The sequence below is a fragment of the Sprattus sprattus genome (genome assembly GCF_963457725.1).
Source record: "Sprattus sprattus genome assembly, chromosome: 12".
NCBI lineage: Eukaryota > Metazoa > Chordata > Actinopteri > Clupeiformes > Clupeidae > Sprattus > Sprattus sprattus.
This window is the reverse complement of record NC_137910.1, coordinates 24,531,287-24,552,414: the sequence shown is the minus strand read 5'-3', so window position 1 is coordinate 24,552,414 and position 21,128 is coordinate 24,531,287. Positions and strand designations below refer to the sequence as shown.

The 21,128-nt window shown below is 42.2% G+C and overlaps 2 protein-coding genes across 2 annotated transcripts in view; both read left to right on the top strand.

Moving 5' to 3' along the window:
• The first annotated feature begins 914 nt into the window (after positions 1-914).
• egln1a (egl-9 family hypoxia-inducible factor 1a) lies at positions 915-16,543 on the top strand. Its single transcript, XM_080848456.1, has 5 exons — positions 915-1,851; positions 9,641-9,760; positions 13,108-13,247; positions 14,602-14,669; positions 14,849-16,543. The coding sequence occupies exons 1-5, from the start codon at positions 1,189-1,191 to the stop codon at positions 14,902-14,904; spliced, it is 1,047 nt and encodes a 348-aa protein (XP_080704582.1). The 5' UTR covers positions 915-1,188; the 3' UTR covers positions 14,905-16,543.
• A 982-nt stretch (positions 16,544-17,525) lies between these two features.
• The window catches only part of las1l (LAS1 like ribosome biogenesis factor), a 7,447-nt gene continuing 3,844 nt past the window's right edge, over positions 17,526-21,128 (top strand). Inside the window, exons 1-7 of the mRNA XM_080848869.1 lie at positions 17,526-17,950; positions 18,312-18,437; positions 18,564-18,633; positions 18,778-18,859; positions 19,082-19,252; positions 20,820-20,866; positions 20,985-21,094. Of these exons, the coding sequence (XP_080704995.1) occupies positions 17,805-17,950; positions 18,312-18,437; positions 18,564-18,633; positions 18,778-18,859; positions 19,082-19,252; positions 20,820-20,866; positions 20,985-21,094 (752 nt within the window). The 5' untranslated portion in view covers positions 17,526-17,804. The remainder of the gene's footprint in view (positions 17,951-18,311; positions 18,438-18,563; positions 18,634-18,777; positions 18,860-19,081; positions 19,253-20,819; positions 20,867-20,984; positions 21,095-21,128) is intronic.

The following is a 21,128-nucleotide window of genomic DNA, read 5'->3' as shown; positions in this document are numbered from 1 at the left end:
TACAAACTTGGCTTAACCTCGTAATTACTAGAGAATTCATAGCTTTGGAAAATAAACCACCCAAAAAAGCGCACCGCACTTTATTTAGACCTAGCTTAGTTCAAAACTACAAATACATCAAAGGTGTTTGATACAAAATGATCCACTAGTCCACTGTACAACATTTCGCAGATACTAGTAACGTCGTGTTTTAGAAGGCGCTTTCCCTCTTGATTACACATATCAGATTACTTTGCCTCTCCAGGAACCGTTCCACGGAGGAATTCTGCCAAATGTGTACGTGCCGCCCCGTGCCTCTTCATGGATCCCTGAATGAATGCCCGTCTGCAGCACTAGCTCCTAGACACTAGGCGCGAGAACTTAGTTAACCACAGGGGGCAGTGATGGTTCACTATTTCATGTAGGCCTGCCCAATCATGGAACTTCATTGCAGGTGTACAAATATTTGTAACTGACTGTTGCAGTGAATTCTGCTGCAGCACACTGCTCGCTGCAACCTGTAAGAGTCTCAGTAAAGCATCTTTTAGAAAATGCATGGGATAAATTAGCCTATTTATTCAGATGACGGGGATTAGATGCAAAATATTATTTAGCGAATGCTAACTGTCGAAAAGTTATTGCAGATAACGGTTCTGTTTTAATGAAAGATAATGCCAACTGAAACAGTGGGCCTGCACGACTCCCTATAAGATTCTGTTATTCAGGGTGGGCTTTGAGGAATGAATATAGGCTATTCTAGAGTTTCAGTGCACATACATGTAGGCTTGGCAGTGCCACACTCTCGTGTCCAGATTTGTGAATGTAATGGACGAGTTTTTCTCCGGCTACAGAAGCGCCACGGTCCAGCCTTCGGTATGCTGACGTAGGGGAGGCAGGGTTTGTTGAGTGAGGACGTGCAGAGCTCAGAAGTGAGCGGCGCCATGCGATTGACTTATTAGACTGGGCGAGGAATGAGTGTTCCAAAGTCTCTAGATCATTCGAAGTGCCGCGGTCTAGTCTATTCATGAACCACATCAGCATAGAAAGAGCAGAAGTGAGCACATGTGATGAATTCATCGGGGCTTCGGGAGGGGGGCGTTGGTTTTCTTGCGCTATGGTGTGGCAGACAGTGGATTGCTTCCAAACTTAACTGTAACAGAACGCGTGGAGAGTCTTGGAATTAAAAGGACCGTGAGAATCCCAGTCAAAATGGAAAAGGACAGAAAATTGGATCCGGAGCAAGACATGCAGTCCTGCGAACTTTGCGGGGAAATGGAGAACCTGCTTAAATGTGGACGCTGCCGAAGTTCATTTTACTGCAGCAAAGACCACCAGAAACAGGACTGGAAAAAGCACAAGCTGAACTGCAAAGAGGCCGACAAGAGCATGGTCCCGAACCAATCTATAAAAACTTCTGAGACGCTGCGACCATCACCACAACCTCGAAAGGACTCGGTTACACCTCGAGCAAGGATAGAAGCGAAAGAATTGATTTCAACCGTTGACGTTTCCGGGATAATGAACAACACAAAATCTAATGGTCAGACAAACAAGCGCTCTTTGGGCGACATAGTCATATGTAATATGAATGACCACGGTATTTGCTTTCTTGATAACTTTCTGGGGGAGGAGACCGGTTTGACTATACTGGAAAACGTTTCAGCTCTCCATCAAAGCGGCCGATTCACTGACGGACAGCTGGTCGGTCAGAAAAGCGATTCCACTAAAGACATTCGGGGAGACCAGATAGTGTGGATCGAGGGAAACGAAGATGGATGTGAGAAGATTAGTTTTCTTATGAGTCGCATGGACGACCTCCTCAGACTTTGTAATGGTAGACTGGGAAACTACAGAATTAATGGCAGAACGAAAGTAAGTATAGTTTAAAAAGGTCCCAAAGTTGCGAATTATGCAATTCTCCCAGGCCCAGTTGCTTTCGAATCGTGCTTTATAGCTCTGTACTGATATGGCTTCATAGGGGATTCTATAGGCCACGATACTTGCAGTTATATTTCAGAAGTTTCAATAGCATTGACTTCATGACATTCATCTGACAATGATGCAGGAGCAGGTCTGGCTTACCTTTATTACAAAGAGTAGGCCTATTTATCACAATATTCACTGACCCGCAAAGTCAAGTGAGTCCATCAAACCATTTGTAACTAAATGTTTCATTTTAAGTTTGACAGACGGCACAAATATAGTTTGTTATTATGTTTCAGTATTCCTGATCTGATCGATCAGGGACTGGACTCCACAGGGTATTTTAACACCCCATTTCTCTTCTTGAGAGACCCTCTTTCAATTATATCAAAGTTATATTACCATATCAACAGAACAGATTAACCCTAATAGATAACATTCAACTTTATTGAGCCTTGTGTTTTATTTTTAAATGACAGCCATAGCCTACTGCGCTGCTTCTGGTGAGTTCAGTGCGCACTGATAGCTACTTGGTATGCAGATGGTAGGGATATTGTGGGGGCATCCTCATGCATGGTAACACTTTTGATGAACTGCAAGACCACACATTAAGCCAGTCATCTGCACCTTCAGGTACCCCTCTCGCCCCCGCCCATCCTTTCTATTTTAACTACGTAAATGTGGTAGAACATGGCACCACCCCACCACACACACCCACATACACACAACACTGATATTACTGAATCAGTATTCATTCAGGTGCTTGTTCATGCTTAACGCAAGTCTTACTTTGCCAAGGCTTTTCTCAATTCTTACTTTGCGTGTAACTTAAGCTTAAAACCCTTTCTCTTCACTCTCCCTGACCTGTCCACATTGCTGTGACCTCCTGTGCTTGTCCAGCAGATGGTGACCTAGAAAATGACCTCTGCTGTATTCTCTCTCCGGTACTTAACTGTTCAGATGCAGTATCTTCCACTACACATTTCATTGTCACCTCAATTCTAAGTGACTGTGGGACTCTCATCCTGGCAATTAGCTAGGTGCAACACAGTCCATGTTTGGATAAAAAAGTTATGCAGTTTAGCATTTCCTTTCAGCAACCGGTGCTAGTATGTTGTCTCCGCAGCAAATATAGGGCTGTGCCGCTTTCACTGACCACTATTTTTATTGCCCACTGCCATTGATGACCGTTAAGTAGGTTATATTGAACTTTGAAAGCTTTGTTGAGGCCCACTGTCAATGCATGTGTACTATGTGCAGACTACAAATTACATTGAAATTTGCCAAAAAAAAGTGGGCCTACACATTGCGGTTATGTTTGCCTTCTTCAAGGCACACAATTGATTGTAGTGGAGGGTCTGAATGACCAAAATGTCAGTTTGATAAAGGTACGCAGTGTTTTGCGCTATTCTCTCCTTCTTTTGACCATTATCTAGTTCGAACATGGATACATTAAGAATGCTCAAATGTGTGGAAGTTTTGTCCTCTCGACCAGTGTCCTGTTTGCCTTAAGAAAAAGTGTTTCTGATTGTGTTGTTTGGAATTTTTACAGCTGTCGGAGATGAATGAGACAAGGGCAGGACAAAGATAAAAAGAATGTCAGAAGTCACTCCACAGTCTCTTAGATATATTCTTAAAATGTAATTTGTTCCAAAAGGACCCTAGTTTATTCATGATTCCACTGCCTGAAATCTTCTAACACCCCATTATCGACCCCTCGAAGGATTGGATGAATGTTAGGCTATATGTTTAAGGCATTTTATTGTGGAATTGTAGTGTCATCAGGGTGAGATGAGGTTATCGTCATTCTAAATCTTATAAAAATGTCGTGCTCCACAAGCATGCTCAAACACACCCACAAGCACACCAATAAACTTACAGCTGACATACTAAGATTCAGGAAAAAGTCAACCTAATATGTCATTGGCCAATATAAAGATAGCTGAGGTCACTTGGCTGCAGGAGGAACCAGACCCTCTCTCTACACACTGTGCTCTTTGAGACACCACCTACTCTACAGTATAAACCACTGCGTTCTTATCTTTTTAGATCTGTCTCTCACCACTCGCTCTTCTGAAGAGCTTAAGTAGCTTGTCTTCATGTAAACCATTGTTCCTCCTCTTTCTGTTTTTATAGAGGTGCATAGATTACCTATTCTTTTGGGAGGAGTTAATTAATATTTTTGCTTTAAAGTAAGATCCTTAATTTTTTAGAGTGATAAAAGTCAAGGACTGCAGCAGATATGGTGATCTTTTGTCTTTTGGATATTGGTCCTTCTCTCTGAGGCTAGTGTTTGTGGTTTCCACTTGGAGCAGCCAAGAGTGCTGCAAGTTGAAAAGGTGAAACAGTGTAATGGTGAACCCCTCTGATGTGTATCTCTATCCATTGTTCTTACTCAACTGTAAAAAGAGAGGGGGGACAACACAAACAGAAAGTAGGTCATTACTTTAAACAGTGACTTCCTCCGAGAGCTGCACCCCTATGCAAGTGATAATACGCAAGTTATCCTCCCCCAGACCTCATCGTCACGTTTCCCCCACGTCCAGGCTCACATCTTCCTACTCTCTCTCTCTCTCAAGGCTCTCTCCCTCCTTTTTTCTGCCTGCAGACTGGCTGTTTGTGTTTGTGCTTGTGTTAGGGATAAGCATCTTTTCCGCTGCGGCAAGAGCAGAGCTCTCGTGCCCAAACCAGGCCTCCTTCACTCCACTCCTTTCGCCTCACCCTCCTCAACTGCCCTGCTATCCTCTGGTCTCCTCAAAAACTGTCCCAAGTTTTTAAAACGATAGATAGCATCACCATGAGCTATTCTGGATAAACTCACAGAGGTCAACAGAGAAGTGAGTTTCCTCTGCTGGCCAGGTTGAAGTATAGAGGCTGTGACTGATATTAAGTCTGTGTGTTTACATTCCATCCCTTTTAACTCCATGTGTTGGTTTCACAGCTTGGTAAGGCGATGAATTGGCTGATTGTAATGATTGCAAATGCCACTGCTTGTTTCCTCTGTGACTATTTTAATCCTGGTGTTGTCCGTGGACATGACTGGATTACCGAATACCTCTTAGTTTTTGATGGCCATCTAACAGATTCCTACATCGTCCTTCTTTAAGTACATTCAATAAAAACTAGCAATTAAATCTGAAAAGGAAGAAAGCAAAAGGGGGCTGGGTTCTGTAGTGCCACAGTATTGCTGGTGTTGTATACTTTGTGCGTTTTGTTTTCTTTTTTTTATCCCTGCCTAACAGTTAACCGTTAACCTTTGAATTGGAGGTTGATTTATTTATGGTTTCAATTTTGGGAAGGCAAAGGTTAATCAATGTAACAGGCGTCTTTTGAGACAAGAATAAACTATGGCACGAGCAAGGCCTTCATGGAATTGAAAAGTGTTTACATTTTACTTCTTATCAAATTATGAAACCAAATATTGTTGTTCCATTAATTAGTTGTTGTAGAAAAGCCAAAGAAGCTTTGAAACTGACCCCGCTCAAAGGGAGAAGCATGTTTATTATTCTGGGAAAATAGTGGCTCTTACTTTAGCTTTTGCACATTTAGTAATTAACATATTTCTTTCTTTCCTAATTTTGTCCCATAATTTCCCTGTTTTTCGAGCACCGCAGTGACACTGGTACTCTATAAGAACATACACACTTCAGCAAAATTGAATAATTTTTAAGTTAATTTACACAAACATAAGGGATAAATAACAAATCATGAATACATTGAAAGTTAACCAAAGAAAACATGTCTTTATCAATAAAGGCAAATTGATTTCAAGAAAGGAAACCTAACGATAGATCTCTTGTGCACTAGCTGCAGATTGCTTTTGTTGGACTATGGGTAATAACTGTGGGATTTTAGAGAGTCCTTTTCACAGTAATGCCATGTTTGTATGCTTCATATTTGTACTGGAAGTGATTGTATTTCCTAGTTTTAGACATCCCCACCTGCAATGGTCATGTCTCCAGCACTGGACACCTCACATCAGGAAAATGCCGGCGTGGCTTTTCTCCTGATCTAACCCTTACCATCCAATGCTTCATTCACCTAACAAATCTCTTCCTTATTGTCCAAACTAATTGCTTCCCAGCTGTACCTCATTTGATTTCAGTTACAATATATGTATAACCTTTACTGCAGTATGCAGACTTGGAGTCCAGTTGGATAGCTGTGTAGGTCAAATGTGTCTTTTCTAGAATGTACACAGAACTCAAAGCAGCCCGGTCGGTGTCTAGATGGGCTGAAAGAGGAATGCGGAAGAATGACTTTGCTTGTTTAGCAAGGCCATTATTCAATGATCAATGTCTTCAACCCTCATGGTGTCAACGTTGAGTGAGATGACTATCTTCCGTCTGGAACTTTCCAACCTTTTCGAAAAATGTTTTTTGGCTCTCACCATGCACTGCTGTGCCACCACGTGTTCTTCCCAGTTGTCTGACCCCTACTACTGTGTTCAGCATTGCATAGAAGTCTCTGAGACTCAAGGGCAGAAATACCTACATGTCAGAGGCTGGCTGCCTCTTGGCTAGACCTGGTCTTCTGACATGGGTTTCCCCTTGTGACACAGGAGGCTAATGGGCCTGCCGCTAATCGTATTTCCATGATGTCCGACACCGGAGCAGGAGTCATGGGAGTCAAGCATGTCTCTGCAGCGGATTTGCCCCAGAGTTTTAAGGGCGGTTTTGAGAACCATGTGCTCACTGCAGTAAGTTCTTTGAAGCTGGAAGCCTATTTGAAAGAATTAGTGGAAAATACATAAATTGTATACAGATGCGATTACACTAAGACTTTTGTGTGAGGGTCTTGCAGAGGTAAACACAAAACTGCGCTTACATGCAAACATGTATAAGATTGTTTTGTTATTGGCAGACATAGGCCCAAAGATGGAATGGTTGACTACTTGACTTCTTATGATTGGCCTGAGAAGATTAATTTGTTAATACCACAATCAGGAAAACTTGTTATTGTGTAGCTGTGGAGAGAATCAGTGCAGAGTTTCTGTCGCAGAAGGAAATGTAAACAAAGCAGAGTCACAGACCATATACAACAGCACACAACATGCAAAGGCCCTTTACGGAAGTCCAAAATGACTGGATAGCTGTAGACTGCATTGAGTAAACGCTAGCCCTATGATCTCAGTGCATCTAAGGTCACAATGACCGTAGGCCACCAATTACTGAAGAGTGAGTTTCTCAAAGGAGTGCTGAGCCAGTACTTGGAGTGAGAAACACCCCCTCAAAAAACAAACAGATAGTGAGGTTCCCCGGTGTCAAGGTCGATGTCAAAGTTTGTACAGCACTGAGTATTATGTGGAATGTCAGTGATTTCAGGTCATCCTTACTTTTTGTATCTATGGTTCATGGGAGAAGAAGCCCCCAACACTTCAGCAGGCCGATCTGTGAGCTCATCTCCATACGAGGTCCCATCTGACAGGGAACAAACATGTTTACTCATCCCGGGGCTTTCCCCCCAGAGCTGGGCAGGACAGTAGAGAAGGAGTGAACTTCCCTCACGCACTGCACGTAGCAGAATCATTAAAATACTGCTCTCCTTGGAGGGAGGCCAACAGTAAAGAGTTTACATTAGTTCACTACTCTCTCTTGCTCTGTTTCTGTGTGTGTGTTTGTGTGTGTGTGTGTGTGTGGGTGTGTGTGTGTGTGTGTGTGTGTGTGTGTGTGTGTGTGTCTGTGTCTGTGTCTGTGTCTGTGTCTGTGTGTGTGTGGGTATCAGGGCTTGCTGAGCATGTGTCTCTGCGGGTAAGGGTTAAACAGGAAGTGCTGACACGCGCAGGAAACTGTTTCCAGTCAGTAGTGTGGCACGGGCTTAACCTCGGGACCCCCTAGCATGCGTGAGACAACGCACCTTCTCCACTCCACCGGGCTCAATGGTAGACAACACCAGAGGAAGGTTTACCTGTCAGCGGCAGTGAAGCACAACTTGCACCCACTCCCTGGATGTGGGTCTTTTAGATAGGGCTTTGAAATGCCGAAGGACGGAACCCCCATCGTGGGTGCTATCATATGGATAGACGTAAGTAGGAGTGAACCCCCATCGTGGGCGCTATCATATGGATATACGTAAGTAGGAGTGTTGAAATAGGGGAAGGAGAAGAATAACACCGATAAGAGACGTGCAAGACGTGGCTGACATGTTTATGGGCTCGCATGGAGCCTTTTCAAATGACCTTATGTACAATAATGCACATAAAGAATAGGGGGGGGGGGGCACTCTCTCTTTCTCACTCTCTCGCTCTGTCACCAAAGAGGAAGAACGCTTTACTGACAGGTTACAATAAAAAGTCATGCCTTGTTACTTTTGGCACCAGTCCATCTTCAAGCATGTTATAATGTTGCTATGGGTTTTGCTGATGTAAGTGGATGGCAGAATGCGGAAAAACCTGCTTTGTGTTGATGCAACTGCACAATTAAAAAGAGAGAACGTGCCAGTTCCCCTCACAATTTAAATGCCTTATTGCTTTGTGATCTATCCTCAAGGCAGGTAAAAAGGAAAACTATTGTCTCTGTAATTGGGACATTTTATGCATAAATCAGTGTAAGGGAGGACATAAAATGGAATTTGACATTGCATAGCACAGTCTCCTTACATCTTTGATCAATTCAAAGATTTGAAATATAAAAATCATACAAAAGGGTTTTTCCCCCACAAAAGGCCCACAGTGGTAGGTGCTACAAACCAGTGTTTTGATAGAATACCATGGCACAGGGCTTGATACCATGGAGACACGTCGTGTAAATGTTAGTTCTTCAGGTAAAGACATATTGCGCGTTTGACTGACTGCTGCAGTGAATCACTTGATTTTCTTCCCTATACTCATCTTCAGTAAACACAGACCAGATGTCCGTTCTTACACCCTCTCTGCTTTCGGAGTCTTTGTTGACTTGTTCCTTTTTCCCTTTTTCTCCGGCTATGCTGTGGGATCACAATTTCTTCAGCTTTGGGTCAAACTGAGCATGAACTGCGGATGTTGTGGTCACCAAGACCTGGGTCTTTCAACCATGAAAGAATCAAGTGAATATGGCCCTGTGGACTTCAGTCTGAAAAATACAGAAATGGAGCCTGTCTAAATTTCTGGCGTTGAGAGAGTACACAGTTTATATTGCTATGCTAACTATTAGTAACCTGTGATGTCAACTCATATTATGTTTTGTTTTTTTTAGAAAATTCAGCTCGCAAACAAGTTCTTACAAGTGACCAGATGACCTTTGACCATAGTGACCAGATGACTTTTAACACTCCAATTAACTTTGAAAAATATATTAAACATGTACTCCATAAACCGTCATATCAGATATAATTTAGAGATGTGCCAGAATATTACACAGTTTCTGTGGTCATGACTGTAGTTCCAGCCACTGAACAGGAGCAAGAACCTGTTGTGCAGCCCTGTTTCAGGGATATCATTCAAATGGACATCATTTATAAACAGTCATTTCCTGAAGAGCCTTTCCATTAGCCGTTGTGCCACAATTTACTTCCTCAGATCAGTTCTAATTTTTACGGACGTGCTTATACGTACACATGCAGTGCATGATGCCGGCATTGCATTATGACATCTGAATACTCCATATACCATATATAATAATAATATACCATATACCTCTGTCTTGAATGTGATGCATCTTATTAGAAGTTGAAATCAGACTTGCATTGATTTGTGCCATTTGTCATTTGTTTCCAATTTGACCAAATGTCTAATCGATGTCTTCTGTTTGAAATTTCACAGGCAATGGTTGCGTGTTACCCAGGTGAAGGAAAAGGGTATGTGCGTCATGTGGATAACCCCAATGGCGATGGGAGATGTGTCACGTGTATATATTACCTAAACAAGGATTGGGATGCCAAGGTATGTAAATGTATTGCCCGTCTTGGTGTTTCATCGTGTCTGAATGGAAAGTGAGTTTCGCCAAAAGTATAGAGATGTATCCCCCTTTTACCAATTAAATGAAATATTAACATACAAACTAATTTCCCTTTAGACTTGTGTTACATTACCAACCATACACTAGTCAATATCAACCAACATGTAGGTATGTGGAATCTAAGCACAAAACTGCACTGCAGTCAGTCACTCTGTCCTTGGCTAGCACTGCCTTCTAAAGCCCAGTATGACACAGTGAACAGCCAGTTAGCGCTACCCACTTTAGAGTTACCCGCTTTATGCTTCTTGGCCTGTCACATTCATGCTTAATCCCATTAGATTCCACTAATCTCCCACTGACAAGCAGGGAGAGAGTATCAAGGCTGGAAACATAGACCTAGCAGACATGAAGGAGTCAGATAGATCTGTTATAAGTCATCTTCCTCTCACCCTGAAGCTCTAACACCACTGATGTTTGGCACTGTTGCATGTTTTAGCTTTCAAGGAAAAATAGATTAATATCAGATGTGAATGCCTGGTAAAAGATTATGGGGGAAGGTAAATGTGTTGGTCAAGGTTGAATAGGCCACTGAATATCACCGGTCATTGTAGTATTCTGAGCCAAACACAGGAGCATTTCTAACTATTGAAAAGATCACAGGCTTAATAAAGTTAGAGGCTTTAGTTTTGGCAAAACTATAACTTATGATCATGTCAATAAAGCAAGTTTACTTTAACTTAATTTAACTGAGAGAGGCAGAGAGAGAGAAGCCTTCACTTGACAGACTTGGCCATCAGTTCATCATAGGCAAATTAGCTTTTCTTGGTGAGCTCATCTTTCAACTTTGTGTGAACTGTGCTGCCCTCAATAACTCCCCCGTCCTTTGGACACTGCAAGTCAAGTTCCACTTTGTTACACGTTTTCAGGGCGAAGATACATTGGGCAAGATTTTAAAAATATTCAGGGCAATAGCCCCAAGTAAAGGGAACCTAAAGACGCCACTGGCCAAAAGTGTATTTCTCTAAGAAGCTCTGGCTTCTTTTTTTCCCCAATATTCAATACCTATATTGCAGTATAGTACAAACCCACATTGTCATCAAATGACAAAAGGCCATGATGATTACAGGGCTAAAGTCCTCATGTTATAGTCCTTATAGTTATTCATACCTTGATTGCTGTGTAGGGAACCTTTAACAAGTTACATAATTGTTGTACTTCATTCACATACTCAACCCCACCCTAGTTTAAAGTTTGTATCTGTCCATCTCGTGTCTGATGGCATATTTGGTCTAGTGATTCATCACAGACACCTGCAGTAGGGAGTATGTGGTAAAAGGTAGGAGGTGACTGGTACCGACACACTTGGCTGAGTTTATGGCATTTCAGTTGAAAGCAGTGCATATTTACCCCGAACAAAACACAGTGTTCCAATATGGCCACTTTGGCTAGCTCCACAAAATATATGACATTAGCTGCTGACTCACACAAACATTTGGTTCCTCTCAACCCGGCTCTGGCTGGTTTCATCCAGAATGTTTTGGAGCATCTTCAAGACAGTAGTCTAGGTTACAAAAAAACACCAAAGTTACTTGCCTCTACTGCCACATGCCATCATGCCTATCCGTTTTTTGTTTTCATTGTATTCAAAGTGCAGTACTGGGTGCCCTGCAAATAACATGAACATATTTTCTATGTCTCTTGTTTTGGAGTATCTGGGTCTAAAAGAAGGCTGTGGAAAACATAGAATTCTGACAACTTTGAATAGATACATGTGTGACCAAGGTTGAAATCCCTGTGCTTTGACCTTTGTGTGTGGTGAGTGAGCAATGTGTATCACAGTTGTTTTGGAAAAAAAGGAAAAACAATACCCTTCATCAAAATTGACCAAAGTGAAATAACAACGTGTGCCAATATTCTGTGGTTATACACCCTGAGGGTATTACAAAGTTGCCTTAAGCACATTGTCATTTTCTCAGTACCAGTCTGAGGAAAGGGGGTCCTCTCCAGTATTTTCTGTACTAGTATTCTCTGTCAGGTATTTGAACTAGTACTGCAGCATTCCCCATCAGGCATCTGGACTGATATCTGAAATCCTTGTGCAGCTCTTAAGCCATTTGACATAAGACAGGAAAGACTCACTTGGCATACTGCACGAGCGAAATCATGCTAGCACGGTGTTATCCTCAACACCCAACTGTCTCCTCTCATGACTGGATGAGAACAGTTCAAGCCAAGCCCAGGCCTAAGCAGGCCCCGTCCCAGTGAAGCTGGACTGCCAGAGGCATCTTCTTATGGGAACTGTGATCCAGCCGCTTCCCCAAGGGGTAGTGACGAAGCGACACTGTGAACGCACCCAAGCTGCTCTTCCCAAGAGCCCCTCCACACGCATGTACAACTTAAGGGCCCACTCCAGATGGGCTGGAAACCCCATATTTCCTGGAAAACAGCGCGGACCAAAAATAGTATATACAAAATGTGAAATGTGGGGAGACAAGGGTGTTGTAATCTTACAGTGATTCCACTGTCATTAAAGCCCTGGATTGTGTATCTTTTTTAGATGACAACTGCACATATTCTCTTCTTTGGCTTTTGTATGTGTGTGAGTGAGTCCTGTAAAGCTTTTCTAAACAAACACGGGAAGGCAGAGCATATGTATCTGTATAGTACATGCTTTTCACTTCCATTAAAAGTGATACATTATGAGAATTCATCTGTTTCTGAAGGACAAAAATCAATATTAAGTGAAAGGACAAAGTTTCTGAAGCATGTGGAGTCTTTGCTATAAATAAACATGATCATGGTGTGATTATCTTGGGCCATAAACCCTTGGCCAGTCTCCCTCTAAGTGATGTGGTGTGTGGACCCCCGCCTCTGTCCCACCTTCTGGGTGGAGTTCTGCAGGGTGGCGTACGTCGCGTGACCCCATCCTCTCGCCCCCTGTGAGGTACATGTGCGTGTGAGCATTGTGGTCTCTGGGACCATGCGTGTGAAAGGTTAATCCTCTCCCTTCTTCTGCGGCGGACTTTTCCCCTTGCGCCGGCCGTTATCCTGCGAGCGCACTTTTCCTGTGGATTATTCTCTCTGGCCCCCCTCAGGAAAGCCGTTCCCTGCCGGCGTTTCCTATCCTGGACGCTCCTCTTCATCCAGGGCAGTGTTCACGGCGCGCACGTGTGTGTGTGTGTGTGTGTGTATGTGTTCAGGGTTGCATTCTTGTGTGTATGTTTGTGTGCGTGTGTCTTTGGAGGTACAAAGTGACGCATTCTAGTTTTCATTATATTCGGTCACAGTGGCCAGTTCTGTGAGATTCTGTTGCTTTTTGTCTTTCTCCAAGGCACATGGAGGTCTTCTACGGATATTACCAGAAGGCAAGGCCAACTATGCAATTGACATCGAACCCAAGTTTGACCGGCTGCTGCTGTTCTGGTCTGATAGACGAAACCCCCATGAGGTGCAGCCTGCACATGCCACTAGGTGAGACACACACACACACAGACAGACAGACAGACAGACAGACAGACAGACAGACAGACACACACACACACACACACACACACACACACACAGACAGACATTTACACACACAGACACACACACACACACACACACACAGACACATACACATACACACACAGACACACACAGAGACACACACAGACAGACAGACAGACATATACACACACACACACACACACACAGACACTCACACACACACACACAGACACATACACACACACACACACACACACACACACAGACACATACACACACAGACACACACACACAGACACATACACACACAGACACATACACACACAGACACACACACACACACACAGCAAACAGACACACAGACACACAGACACACAGACACACAGACACATACACACACAGACAGAGACAGACAGACATTTACACACACAGACACACACACACACACACACACACAGACACATACACATACACACACAGACACACACACACACAGACACACACAGACAGACAGACAGACATATACACACACACACACACACACATACACACACAGACACACACAGACACATACACACACACACACACACAGCAAACAGACACACAGACACACACACACACACACACACAGACAGATAGACATATACACACACACAGACACACACACACAGACAGACACACACACACACACACACACACACACACACACACACACACACACACACACAGCCACACAGACAGACATTTACACACACAGACACACACACACACACACACAGACACATACACATACACACACAGACACAAACACACACACAGAGACGGACAGACATATACACACACACACACACACACACACACACACAGACACACACACATACACACACAGACACATTCACATACACACACACACACATACACACACAGACACATACACATACACACACACACATCTACACACAGACACACACACATACACACACACACACACACCTACACACAGACAGACACACAGACACACAGACACACACATACACAAACGCATACACATACACACACACACACACACACATACACACACACACAGACACACATACACACACACACACACACACAGTACATGTGAATGTGAATGTTATATAACTGGAAATAAACTGGACATGCTTGAACATTGAGTCCTATCTATTCTGTATTCCTCTTCTGTCATTTTTTAACCCATAATGTTGGGTATATTTGTTGTTAGATATGAGAACATCTCTGAGCAAATCTATCTCTCTCCTTGTTGTGTATTCCATTTGAGCTGGTCCTGACTTGCTTTTGTTCTCCATCTCTGCAGGTATGCTATTACAGTGTGGTATTTTGATGGTGACGAGAGAGCGCGAGCTAAAGAAAGATATTCAACAGGTATTTTAAATGTTTGCTTTACATACTTCTACTCTATATACTCTAATAAAATCATTAATTGGTTAATTTAATCATTCATCCATTCCTTCATTCATTCTTAAAGCACCCAAAGGATAAAAGATTTATACTTGAAGTATTTGATTGCTTAGACCTGTGTTGGTTGTTGGGCATTTTTACAGCTGCTGGAGAGAAAGGTGTGAAGATGGAGATGAATAAGCCATCTGATGCCACCTAATCCCCCAGAAGGCCTCCACCCTCTCTGCATCTCTCCCATGTACCCAGAGATAAGGAGGAGGTCACTGAATGATTTGCAATCCCAAACAAGATTCAAATATGTATCAAAGGTGAAGAGAACAAGGAGGAGAAAGAGTCAGCAAAGACAGTGTTTATTTCTTCGCGCATCTTTAATGTATACACCTGCTGACCCTGACTGCAGACCCATTGTGCTACAAAGACTAATGTCTATGGATCTACATTTTGTTTTATTTTGCTGGTGTGTAAAATATGTGAGTAAAGGAAGACACATTGTATTTCTCCTGCTCTAGCTGCTTGGCTCGTTTTCCCTCAGAAAGGTACAATGCTCAGGTTGGTGTTCTTGCTTCGTGACACAAGTGTGTGCAAATGAAACGAGTTGTGATTATGTTTTTCGTAGCATTAAATGGTGTGAACTGCACAGTGCATGTTTTTGAAAGCACTTTAGGTCCGGTTACCAAGATCGGGCATGGTTCTGGCACTGATTCGGCAAGTCCGGTTCTGTCTGTCTGGTGGATTAGAAGCAGATCACGGCCGCAGCTATTCTAGAGTCTGACACTATCTGGGTCATCTCTGTAGAGGGAATGCCAGCATCTCTAAGGTGCCAGAGCCAAACTCTTCTCCCTCCCTCCCTCTCCACTCTCCGGCATAAAACGGTTGCCCGGTAACATGCGTAAAGCATGCAGACCATGTCTGCCCGTCCACCATATTATCAAGCACTTATCCTTGCGGTTGCCTGCAAATTGCCTTGAGTGCCTTTATAACATGTACATGGTGAGATCTATCTGTAATTATCCCCAGTGCTATGACCAGAATATGACAGAGCTGAAAATAATTTGTCCTAAACATAACATTTAAAAGATATCAGTGTCTGAAAACATATTTTTGAATGGTGTGCCTCCACCTTGGATTGAAAAGCCAGTTTCACTGTAAGTGTCTATAATTGTATTGGGGATGCTGCTAAAATCAGCCTAAAAACTCAATGTTAAAGACTGCTTCCTGATAGCACAAAGTCAACCTTAATAGTGAATAAATAACATAAATGCATAAGCACAATCTCTTGTATGTCAGGTCTAATTGACTACCATCTCTTTTTCAAATAAATGGACAGAGTTAAGATTTAAATATATGAAATAAGCCACAGGTTACTTCTTCACTTGTCCTGAGGTCACCATAAAACTTAAATATTGGTGTTAGTTCATCAATATTACATTGGTTGGTGTTGAAAGGCACAAAATTGATGTGTAGCTGTTAAATAAATCAAGTACAGCAGATTGCACTATGCTGCTAAACATGCATACTGAGCATAAATCAGTGAAACTGATCAAAATAGGTTAATGTCAGAGGCTGTGTTTGTGTTAGATCAAGATTTAATGATCACCTGAATATACTTTTGCCCTCCTGAATGCTGGTCCTCTTCTTTCCCTCACAACAGTGGAGAAGAAATTGTCTTTCAATTCACTGCTGACTTAGTGGAAAGCTAATATTTTGTGTTCCATTGTGTTACCTAGTGTGGATTACCCAAAAGTAGCGTTTTAAGAAAACATGTTTGTCTGAATAAATTATGCTACATAATGACATTCTTTCCAATCACTCAATTAAACATAGCAGGCCATGACAAATTGATCGCAAATTCGTTTTAACTTATTGTTTTGTACATCTTTGTCCTTGTCATATCTGTCTCTTTCCAAAGATTTGGGATTAGAATAATAAATGGAGGTGTGTGTGTATAACTGAGGAAGTATTTGGTATACTAAGATAATAAATGTGTATGCAATCTTTTCAGCAAAAGGGGATATGGGTCACTGGGATATGTCAATATGAGGCATATAATGTGAAATGTTGATTATTCACTTGTATTAGGCCACAATTTCAAGAATAATAGTTCCCGTCAGCAGAAGAATGGCCATACAGAGTTTAGTAATCACTACTGCCTCCTTGTGGAACTTGAAGTACATAGCAGGGAGAAACATGAGGTCCCTACTTTTTCATCACTTTTAGTGAGTGAATATATGTGTTATCCGATGTTAATTTATACAGTCTTTCACATTTAACCAACTTAGCCTACATGTGAAACTCTCCCCAAGTTTTAGTCAGATCTAAAAGACATATCTGCCCTCTAAAATATGCCACCTCTCATTTCATACAAATAGCAGAAACTGTATAGTGAGACAAGTAGCCTAAAAACTTTGTGACTATAATAGACTCCTACAGATAGTTTTATCTTTATAATTTCAAATTCACAGTGCAATCATCAGTCTCGCCCTGAAGCATCCCTCAACATTAGCAAACCAATGCCAGAAGAGCCTGTAAAAGCTTTACTCGTCTTCCCCTCATTCCACATTGAAGATAATTAATCTCACGTATTAGACAAATCTTTCAGTCTCTTTTCTCATTCAGGCATCATCTCACCTGGCGTATGTAGTAACTATATGCCAGGAGCCATATGGCAACCAAACCTGTCGTTCTGTTACACGCTGAACGGACTGCCAACACTTAAATAGAGCAATCAGGGGATTGCCGACTGACTCAGTAGGACTGAAGGACTTTTATTCATGCAAGTTTAACCGGAAATTGTGTAATGCGCTGCACGACCAGGCTCCACCTTCCACTCTAAAATTGTGAATTTAGCTAGCTAGCTAGCTAGCTTCATTCTTCCTTTTAGAATAGATTAATTATGTTCTTATTCAGCGTTATGTGGTATTTACCAACCACGTTTCAGTAAAAATTGACGCCGAAAGGTTTGTAAAAATAAAACGCGTATGTTTTTTTGGGCCAAATATGGCTCGAATTAGGTGAAAGGAAACGTGTAGTATTTATCGTGGAAACGCTTTGCATCGGCTACAGTTTAGCTTACACTCTGCTTTAAAACAAAAACAAAAAATGAAGAACAAACCGGCAGCCAAAATCCGCCATGTAGTTGCCTGGATCAACAAAGCGGAGTGGGACCAGGTGTTGGACTATCTGTATTCAAAGGATGCTGCCTTACAGAATTATGCACTACAGCGAATATCTGCGTGGAAGGGAAGGTGAGTTTGTATCCTAGCCAGCTGACTCCACCATTAGCCGTCCTATCTGCATGAGGAAATACTTTTGTGCCCCTTCTTTAACGTTAGCAAATATTATATACGTTTGTTGGTAAAATGTCAAAATTGATTGATGAAGGTGTAGTGTCAGATAACTTGACGTCAGTTAATTAGCTATTTGGTTTTATTCTTAGCTAGTCAACCGAGCAAGCATGTCTGTCGTGTGTCAAACGTTGCGTCTGAGACGCCAGATCATGACAAACAAAACATAACCAAAATCGAACTCCGCTAAAACGCAGCTTCTTGTCAGACATGCCAATAAATAGCTTTGATTATACAGCTGTTATTTGTATTTATCTGTCAGGTTTGGACACAACACTCCAGTTGCAGTAGAGAGCACCGCCGATCTTGTGCGATGCCAAGTCCTGGACAGTTCAGGGCAACTGGATTCTGATGACCTCGTGTTGCTTTATGGAATGGCTCTTGTGAGGTGGGATGTGATTTTAAATACACATACACTATCTCACTTACACGTCTTAATAAGCTACTAAATATAAGGCTACTGGTTGTTACCTTCACCTCTCATCTCACAAATAATAACCATTTGCCCTGTCAGGTTTGTCAATCTTATTACGGAACGGAGACAGGGACGAGTAGCCAAACCTCTTAGACGTCTGGCCGGTAATGTAAGTCATAGCATTTTTAAATATTATATTTATTGTTGTATTAAAATTACATTATATCACTGGAGTCACTTATGGCACTGTCAGATTAATCACTGATATGCCAACGCTCCAAACATTGAAAACATGTCACCTTTTATTTTCTAGATGAACATTCCAGAATGGATTGTAAACCTCAGACATGATATTACTCATCGACGGCTTCCAACACTCAAATGGTGCCGGAAAGGTGGGTATGAGTTTTAGGAAAATTAACAAGTTGTGTATTATTTTAATAAGTCATCAGGGGTATATTGAGAGTTGACTACAACCATTGATACTTGCCCATTACTGATACATTTTGTGTGTCGATGTATGCATTCCTGAGCTCAACGTTAAAGCTTATGTTAACCATGTCATTAAAACTTATACTATTACATTCTCATCAGAAGTTTCTTTTTGCCTGTCCCAGGCTGTGCTTTTGTGCTACAGTGGCTCCAGCAGGAGTACTGGTCCAGACAGCTGGGCAGTCGGCTGTCAGAGGACTGGGACTCTGAGTCTGAAGAGGAGGAAGATGAAGAGACCTGGGCACGAAGACGAGAGGAAGAGCTCCTCACCCAACAGAAAGAGACCGAGAACCAAAGTAAGTGCCTAAGGGAGGCCTTCGGTTTTCAATATAAAAAGCGTCCCCAACTAACGGCAGGAATAATTTAACATCTTTCCTAGCAAATGTGGAAGCATTTTTTTCCGGTAAGGGAAAACTGGAGAAAGAGAGGTGATACCTTCGATTGTAGAAAAACATGAAGTGTTTAGGTGAGCAGTACAATTCCACATTGAATGACTTAGGACAGGTTTCAGAACTAAGAGAAATAATTGTTAAGGCTATCAGTACTAGAGACATTCTTGTCTGGTAAACTGAAATTATGGTGCATGTAATTTGGGCTTTTGCCATGTGTAAGTTGGTGTTTGAAGTTGCTTGTTCAGAGGTGGAGAAGTTTGAGCGAGTCATGAATAACGTGGTTAAGAAATGGCTTAGGATACCACGTTGTCGAAGTACTGTAGCTTTGTATGTCAAAATAATTTAAGTTGTGCCCAGTTTGGTGTAGGAGTTAAAATGTGTTAAGACCAGCCTGGAGATGACTTTTGTCACAGTCTTAAGATTTCAGTAGCCAAGAACACTGCTCCAACGATAAAAGCAGGGAAGAAGTGGAATTCATAATATTTATCTGACGGTTGGAAATCATGGTGTAAGGCTACATTGCCGGAGAGGAGGCAGATGCTAACTGGCTTTGTTCACAAGCAAGAAGAGGAAAACAGACAAGCAGCAGCGCCCTCTCAAGCAAAGCAAGGACAGTGGATGAACTGCCAACGTTTTTAGTGCAAAAGAGGCAGAGAAGTGGGCACCAGGCACGTGCAGTACTGGCAAATGGAGCAAAGCGCAGGATTGGTGTTTGCTGGCTGGTGTTGGTAGACAATACCACAGAGTATTGTTGTGATGTTGTTACTATGAGACCAGACATGAGGATGTTTTCTGAGTGTGAGCATGTTGTTTACTTTAAATTCATGATTCCCTTTGAAGACGCGATTGAGGAAGTCTTTGAAAAGAAGAAGATAAAGTATATGGAACTGGTAGTGGAAGCAAGGCAACGATGTTGGCAAGCACACACAAGACCAGTGGAGATAGGTGTTAGAGGCTTTGTACCCAAATCAACCACAACACCTCTTGGTTTGTGAGGACGGACTCTCAAAGGAGCTTTACAGGAGTTGTCTGTGGTTGTGGCTAAGGTACTCGCAGACTACTTGGGGTTGTGAATTAACTTGAACTTACACTGACGTATGTGAAATCTTGTAGTGGCGTGTGAAATTAATTGACGATATGTGTCATAGACCAGTTGATCCAACCAATGACAATTGGGGGTTTGGCGATGAATACCTGAAGGTTCTCCTTGGAAAATAATGTATCTTCATATAAATCTTCAGTGTTAATGCACCAATCCAAGTAAACCAATATTAATGCATCATTGCAAACATAACTGTGGTCGCCATTACAAAAACAAATCATGAAATATATGCTGAACAATCACTAGTAATTAACTGTAACCTGTTATACCCACGAAATGGTCAGCCCACATGTGGTCAAAGGGTGAGCTGAAAATAAGCATACACTAGGGCAATTCCTAAAGTCTGTATTATCTTTCTCAACACTCCAGAAAAAGCCAGAGAACTGCTGATCTCTTATGAAAAGGAACGCTTTCAGGTACACTTCTAAGACTATTACTTTACACCCTCAGACTGCATGTAGTGTGCTTACAACAGTCATGAAAATATATGCTGAACTTACTTGGCCTAATACAGAATGATTGCTTGGGTTGCAGATGTACGAGGAGTGGCTGAAGCATGGCTCACCACACGGGGCATGGCTGGAGCCCAGCTCTGACCTTAGCTGGACCTTGAAGCAAATCAAGCTGTTTGCAACAGAATCAAGGTCTGTGAATTATTTTGCAACTTTTGTTTGTAGC

Coding starts and splice junctions, on each gene's coding strand:
- egln1a (XM_080848456.1), top strand. CDS start 1,189: ATGGAAAAGGACAGAAAATTGGATCCGGAGCAAGACATGCAGTCCTGC. Junction 1,852..9,640: donor GAATTAATGGCAGAACGAAA/GTAAGTATAGTT, acceptor GAAATTTCACAG/GCAATGGTTGCGTGTTACCC. Junction 9,761..13,107: donor ACAAGGATTGGGATGCCAAG/GTATGTAAATGT, acceptor TCTTTCTCCAAG/GCACATGGAGGTCTTCTACG.